General features: G+C 36.8%; 1 protein-coding gene across 1 annotated transcript in view; it reads right to left on the reverse strand.

The window, feature by feature from the left end:
* Window positions 1–3,447: 3,447 nt before the first annotated feature.
* The window catches only part of LOC100634244 (UDP-glucose:glycoprotein glucosyltransferase 1-like), a 5,262-nt gene continuing 1,209 nt past the window's right edge, over window positions 3,448–7,500 (reverse strand). The window contains exons 5-13 of the mRNA XM_020004032.1: window positions 7,218–7,498; window positions 6,303–6,375; window positions 5,635–5,735; window positions 5,435–5,528; window positions 4,530–4,679; window positions 4,329–4,479; window positions 3,929–3,988; window positions 3,755–3,829; window positions 3,448–3,477 (exon numbers count right to left, since the gene is read on the reverse strand). Coding sequence (XP_019859591.1) covers window positions 3,448–3,477; window positions 3,755–3,829; window positions 3,929–3,988; window positions 4,329–4,479; window positions 4,530–4,679; window positions 5,435–5,528; window positions 5,635–5,735; window positions 6,303–6,375; window positions 7,218–7,498 — 1,015 coding nt within the window. The remainder of the gene's footprint in view (window positions 3,478–3,754; window positions 3,830–3,928; window positions 3,989–4,328; window positions 4,480–4,529; window positions 4,680–5,434; window positions 5,529–5,634; window positions 5,736–6,302; window positions 6,376–7,217; window positions 7,499–7,500) is intronic.

Consider the following 7,500-nt stretch of genomic DNA (forward strand, 5'->3'; position numbering starts at 1 on the left):
AAGTAGATGAAGTAGAGGATCCATGCAATCAAGGTCAAAAAGTGAAGCGTTTAATTTATAAGGAGCATGGGTCCAAAAATCATCAAGGTTTAGTGCATCAGGTACATCTCGATAACAAAATTGTCTCACATTATGCCAGTCCTTCTCTTGGTGAGAAATGTTTCGTTTCATTGTTTGAGCTATATATAGGAAAGCTTCCTGAAGAAGCTAAAGAGAGTGGCACGTTCTATTGTAAGCCGAAATTGAAGTTTAATTTAGATGACACTACATGGTATTACAAGACGCCTGTTGGACACAATATTCTGTCTTCAAAATTGAAGAGTATGTTTGTTAAGGCAAAATTGAATGTAGATGGTGTCCACAATCACAGTCTTAGGGCCACATCAGTGAGCAGAATGTACGAAAGGGGAGTAGCTGAAAAATCTATTATGGATCAAAGTGGTCACTTAAGTTTGGGAGGCATTCGTACATATGAGAGGATATCTGAAAAAACGAAGATGGAAGTTTCAAATTTGCTCTCAAATACTGATTTTAAGGTCAAAGAGGAAACCCCACCAGGGCCACTACAACCACTTGATGACAATAGAGATGCAGGAGCTGATGAAAACAAGAAGCAATTGAAAGCAAATGAGAAGTTCTTTCACATGCAAGGTTGTACTGTCAATATAACATTCAACAATTGAATACTTTTTGAACAATTTGATTTTCATTTAGCCTCATTCATTATTATCACTTGTCATTTAGCCTCATTCATTATTATCACTTTTATTAGCCTCAAAAATGCTGTGAATATTATTAAAAACCAAACAGGTGGCAACCCACTAGCAACTTTTCAAAATTTGTGGCATATAACACAGCTAGGATAGTACTAGTAAGCTAGGGCAAGAGAGGAGTGGTCACAAATGTAATGCACCCCTGTTAGAGTTCAGAGGTCATAACTCCTCTCTGGCAGGTGTATATTTAACTATATATATACACCTGTCAAGTCAGTGACCAATCGGATTGGAGAACTCTACATATATACCTCTTAGGAGGTATGTTATGTAATATATATACTTCTTCCCTCCATTGCCAATAAATGAGTGGAAAATATACTTATGAGATATATATATATATATATATATATATATATATTATCAATCAATTTATATTAAAATTAAAACCATTAGATACTCTCTTTAGGTATCATGTATGACTGGTTTTTGAGGATAATTTTCGTGAATTCCCGGTATCTGAAGTTTTACAAAATCAAATTCCACTAATCAGCCGAATTGTACAGTATAATAAACTGATTTCATGGAATTTAAGTTCGCAAATCTTCAAAAAATAATGATATATTTGTTATCTTCAAAAACCAGAATAATAATTAACATCAACAGGTGCCCTCAAAAGGGTTGAGCAAGAAACTCCCACACAATTAATGAAAAGCAGCACTAGCTACATTATCTTAATGTTGCAACTATAAAACCAGACCCAACCTATGAGGTACACAAGAGAAGAAGAATCTTCAATAAGACGTCACCACTGGAAAAAGACTCATTCCTATACAAAGTAAACTAGAAGAACCAGAAGCATCCTGTTTAAGATTAAAGGGTGCAGTTTCAATCACCTATTTTTAGTTACAACATTAAGATACCGTTTTTATTAATTGGTTTGGAGTTTCAAGCTCTTACCCTTCCTTTCTTTAAGTTCTATATGGGCTCTTGATGTCAATTAATTCACACTGTGACACTGCAGTACAAGACCTTGTTACAACCAGAAGTTGTTCAGTAAAGGAGCACATGGACACAAAAATGTTTTGGCTCATTTCATGAGCACAAACAAGATTACAGACCAACAACACAGCAATATAAGCTGCTAATATAGTATGATATATAGTAATAGAGTCATGGTGAAGATGTGGTACAGTAGATTCTGGGTCTTCAGTCACAAGTAACTCTTAGGCCTAGTACACAATATGATGCGTTGCGACAGGAAGAGGACCAGAAGTGCTGTACAAACGCTGCAAGTTAACGCATGAGTTGACCAAAGTTCAACTCTTGCGTTATTGACGCGCATGCCATTGGCTTGTACAGCACTTCCAGTCACAAGGCTGGTATTGTGTACTAGGCCTTACACTACCCAATTATCAAGATGATGATTATCAAGATGATAAATGGTTTCAGAGCCAAATTTTAGAAAAAAAGAGCTATTACTTAAACTTACCATAATACAGACAGTCAATATAAGGATGCGATAATATAAGACAGGTAATGTAGTAAAAGAGTTCTTTCACTTCACAGAGGCAGTCACCCAGTCAGTCTCCTCTCTTCCACCTGTACTAAGTGACTACAACTGCATGAGAGCCACCAGCAGTTCACAACACAGAAACTTCTAATTCCAAGTCATCGCCAGAGTAACAAGGTCCATCATCTTCCAGTTTAAGAAATACTCATTGTCCCGGGTATGGCATCATCATCCGGATCCTAGTGTAGTATTTCTGTAGCTGCAAGGTATCGAGGTATAGGAAGGGACCAATACAATGGATTACATAAAGGCTCTTGCTTGCTGCCACTATCCTGAGCAATATAGAGACAAAATTAAAACAGAGCAGAAGCAGGCTATAGATGCTGCAGTAAAAACGTTGAAAAGATGCAGTAAGAGCTACTATTCATTACTGGATCAGTATCCTCATCTCCATCAACACCTCCTTCTCCTCAGCAGACATGCTAAAAAGGATATACATGGTAACAAACATTAGAAGATGCTGTAGAGAGGATTCTGGATCTTCAGTCATAAGTGTTTCCTTAGTTACAAAGACTAATACCTTACCTTACTATTACCTCGTGGCCATGCAGCACCAAGTCCTTTATATGCTGGAATACAACAAAGCTAAACCTGAATCACTATGACTAATATTTAGATCATTAAACAAATTTTTAAAAATATTAAAAAAAGATTTACATTGTAGCAAGAAAGAGCAACATATTGGAGGCACACTCACATCAGTAGAGTAGCAATCTCATAAGAGAAGGACCAGTCTATGGCTGACTGCTCTCCCTCTCAGGTGCCGCTCCCATTATGTAAGTAACGGAAACAGTATTTCGCTCTGATTCCACACATTCTGGCGTAATCATATCGCCCTCTCTCCCACCAGTCCCAGGAAAAGTAATCGAGAAGATTAACCTCAACCAGTTCATGGACCTGCAGGAACTTATGCCAGACAACATAGCATTAGCAAAGCTTTTGGCAGAGGAGGAATATGGTCTTGATCTGAGCAAGGAGGAGTTTAAAGACCCTCTATGATTGAGGTATGGATGGCTTCCTCTTCATCTTCCATTAAACTGTGTACATGTATGTGGTGCACCATTTTCAATGGTTACATAATTACATAAATCTCTGGAGAACTTCTGGTGTACATGTAGTTGTAAATACACCAAATACACATGTATGTATCTTGATTATTTATCAAGAAAAAGCTAATCTGTGTCCGTGCTCCTTTAAAAGTACAAATTAACATAAGAAACAAACATACATGTCTTCCATCTCTTGTAATTACACATGTCAGGTACATAACATCATTAACATGACATCATGTACAGGGACTTCTGGTTGTAACAGTAATGTTGTATCACAGTGTTATATCACAGTGTTACTTGCCTTCATATACACGTATGATTGATAATAAAACTGCCCTAACTTCTGTTCATAACAATTACATGTACATGTACATGTATAAAATTACAGTAACAATTACATGTATAAGTACATGTACATGTACATTACTTACAATTGTAAAAGCATTCTTTCTGATCTGACGTAACGTACCCGGGAATGCTGGACGCAAGAACTAATGGAGGGAGAGAGAGAGAGGTTAATCATAACTTACATGTACATGTATACACAATTCACAAACATACAGTACATGTACATGAATATTGTACTATACCTCAGTGACTGATGATGGCCACCTAGAATATCTTTTATCTTCCTCAATATTATTAATAAACTAAACAACACAAACACAATAATCACAAATCACATCACATCAATTAAGGTACCGTATAGCTTCAAATTTTCTTCAGTCAAAAATTTCATCAAAATCTTAAATTCTTGTTAAAATTAATTTTCATCAATAAAATTTTTGTCATTTTTGTTATTAATCCACATACTACCCACGTGGAACAAAAATTTCGTCGGTTAAAAATTTCATCAAGTAAAATACCTGACAAATTTGACAAAAACTTTGACCGACAAAAATATTTGGAGCTATACTGTATTTGGCCTGGTTTTTGAGTAATTTTAAAAACTATCACTTTCTTATTAATGTCACATGATGTCATACTTACCAATACTGACTCATTCCTCATATCAACAGCAAAGGTGCTGTGCTGTGGGTGGACTGCTAACGACACCATCTGAACAAAATATTTCGACGGAATTCCCAGCCCCTCAAGCCCAGACAACAGTCTTGACTCTCTCTTAAGATAATCTAAAATACTATAAAAAGGCGTGGTTAGTGGTTGCTATGACTACAAAGCCACACCTACCTGAAGACGTTCATGTCATCTTCTTGAAGTATGAGTCCATTCAGTAGTAATACACTGTCACCTGGGGCCACTCCTACTTGCTGTAGTACTCTCTGGTTGTAAGCTATATCAGTCTTTACATCTCTTGATACAGGGAGCCTAGATAGAGTCCTACAGGGAAATAAATCATCAAATAAAATGATTACCATATAGCGGGAAAATTTGGAGGGGCTAAAATTTGGCGAATTGCTAAACTTTGGTGATTGGCGGATTTTAATTTGGCGAATTTGTGGCCACATGCAATTGAGCATGCGTATAATGGCTCAAAATTGCAGGTTTTTATTTCGCAAATGGCTATCAAAATGCCAAATTTGCCAAATTTAATCCCTTCCAAAACTTCCACTATATAATATAAAATGGAAATTGTACAGATTAAAGATAATTTTAGATGCTAAAGTATAAAGGCAATGTCTTTATCTTAAAATACAGTGCATGCATACACTGTACATGCACCATATACACTAAAATGCTGTGATCACAAGCAGCAGAACTAACAAATAAATAAATAAATCTAAAGAAATAGCAACAGCAATATTTGTCAGCAAATTGTGATTGTGGAAGTAGTGGTAGTGTGGTTTTATGGCTTACCATAACAAAAGGGCTATTTAGCAAGTTTATACAACATGGTGAATTATATACATGTAAAAGGTCACCTTACAATAGGAGATGTAAATTTGAGCAAAATACTAAATTCCATCCATGGTGATTGGCAAGTTTCATTTTAGCAAAATTGTGTGCATGCACATAATGGCTCAAAATGGCAAATAATTTAATTTTGGCAATGGGATTTCAAAACGCTAAATTCAGCTCCCTCCAGAATTTCCTGCTATACAATATGTACATCTAGATGTATGTTGCATACTTACTTTGCAATGACTGGTAGATTATGAGATATTTCTTGAAGAGTATTCCATGGAAACTCTGACTCCAATACACTTTGAACTGTCTGAACACCTAAATCTAAAGAAAGAGAGAGAGAGAGGGGGGGGAGGTAGGGAGGGAGGGGGAGAGAGAGAGAGAGATAGTTTCAATGTATGTACATTGTAATGTACAAGTGATTCCTTACCTGATACTTCCCATGCCTTTAGTTGGGGTAGGTCTTTCTTCTGGTCTAGTAAGTGTTTCTTGAAATCATCCAATTGACTACCAAGAGCTCCATATCTCTCCCTTAAAGAAGAGAAAGAAAGATAATAAGATAAACCATACCACCTAAACCATTATTGATCCTAGAGTTGCTAAGTGCTTAGGCAGACCCTCCAGTTTTTGCTGGTACTAAACTGTTTTTACATGTACAGGTAGCAGTTACTAATAATAATGGCAGCAAGTGTCTATGCTAACTATTAACAAGAGGCAATACAATGTACCTCTACTAAAGCTTTACCTCCAAACAACAAAGACAAGTACTACAGATCAAGATGATACCCAATGCAGCCCTGAACAGCCCTAGCAGCCCTAATGTCTGATGAGCCATGATAGCCCTGAGCTCTTGTTCTTCTCAGTAAAACATGTGCTCTTGTGGTTTGAACATGTGTTTTTGGTGGGTGTGGTTTGTGGTTTCCATGCTGCACATGTGTTTATCACAATCAATTTTGGGCAGAAATAATGAAATATTTGAGCTAATTTATCTTTGAGTAAATGTGCTGCCCATTAACATGCAATAGATAATACAGATGCAATATGCATCATTAAAAGGAGGCATTATTACATGTACATGTTTTTAAAAATAAAATATACTTTAATCGTGTAAAATTGAATCCGCCAACTTCATGAATCAAATCAGCTTCATCCACTGACTTAGAGCCATCACCTAATAAAACACACACACAAAGTCACTGTAATAAGTTCATAAAATGTTGTGAATGCATCATTAGTCTCCATGTATGGTACATGTATATGTGTGCTCTACACATCCAAGAGTTCACATGTATGATACAAGACACTGCCCAAAATCAATGAATCGAGCCTGATTACAGTATTGATACAGCCTGACAGGCATCATTGCTGAATCATGCCTGTTGCTCTGGCTGAACCAGTATGAATTCCAGCATGATTGTATCAAGGCTGATAGATTCAACTAGGCTCATTGCCATATTAGCTGCCCAACATCCATGATTCAATCAGGATGCATTAGGCTGGATCAAGACTGACATCATTCATGAATCAATCACAAGCTCTTGGCTGTGTAGCTGTACATAATTATTTTTATAATCTGCAATCCCCTTTGCTTTGGCATGCCTTCCATTTAACATAAGTGTACACTAGAAAATGCCCCCTAGCTAAAAAACTACACAACCAAATGTTATCATGCCTGAATCAGCACTTTTGCCCCAAAATAATGGACCAAGTCTGATATCCTATACTGGTACAGCCCTGACACATTACTTTCTAGATCATGCCTGATATTCTGGCATGGATCAGTACAAATTTTATCATGATTGTATCATTGCTAGTTGTATCATGACTGATTACACGAAAACCATGATTCAGGACTGATATCAGTCCTGATCTAAGGCGATAACATTTGGTTGTGTACATACAGTACATGTGCATGCACATGTACTGTTTACCATTTTACCATACCATTTTATCCTCTCTCTCCCTCTCTCTCTCTCTCTCCCTCTCTCTCTCTCCCTCCTTCCTCTCTCTTACCTTCTTTAACTTTAGTGTCATCCATTGCTTTATACTCGGTGCTCTTAATAGCTAACTGGACTCCATAGCCAGACAGCACTAGCTGATCTCTCTCTTTATGTAACACAAAATGACGGACACACAATCTCAATTCTCCTGCCTCCATTTTGGGCCAGAGTAGCTCAATAAAACTCGAAAAACGAGAAGTTCCAATTTCTCCATAAAGTATAGCCGTGGGTAATGATGAAACAAAAGGATAACAATGATCAAAAGACTGGATATCAGAAGAATTACTGTTAATACT

This window comes from Amphimedon queenslandica, unplaced genomic scaffold, assembly GCF_000090795.2.
Source record: "Amphimedon queenslandica unplaced genomic scaffold, v1.1 AMPQUscaffold_12441, whole genome shotgun sequence".
NCBI classification, from domain to species: Eukaryota; Metazoa; Porifera; class Demospongiae; order Haplosclerida; family Niphatidae; genus Amphimedon; species Amphimedon queenslandica.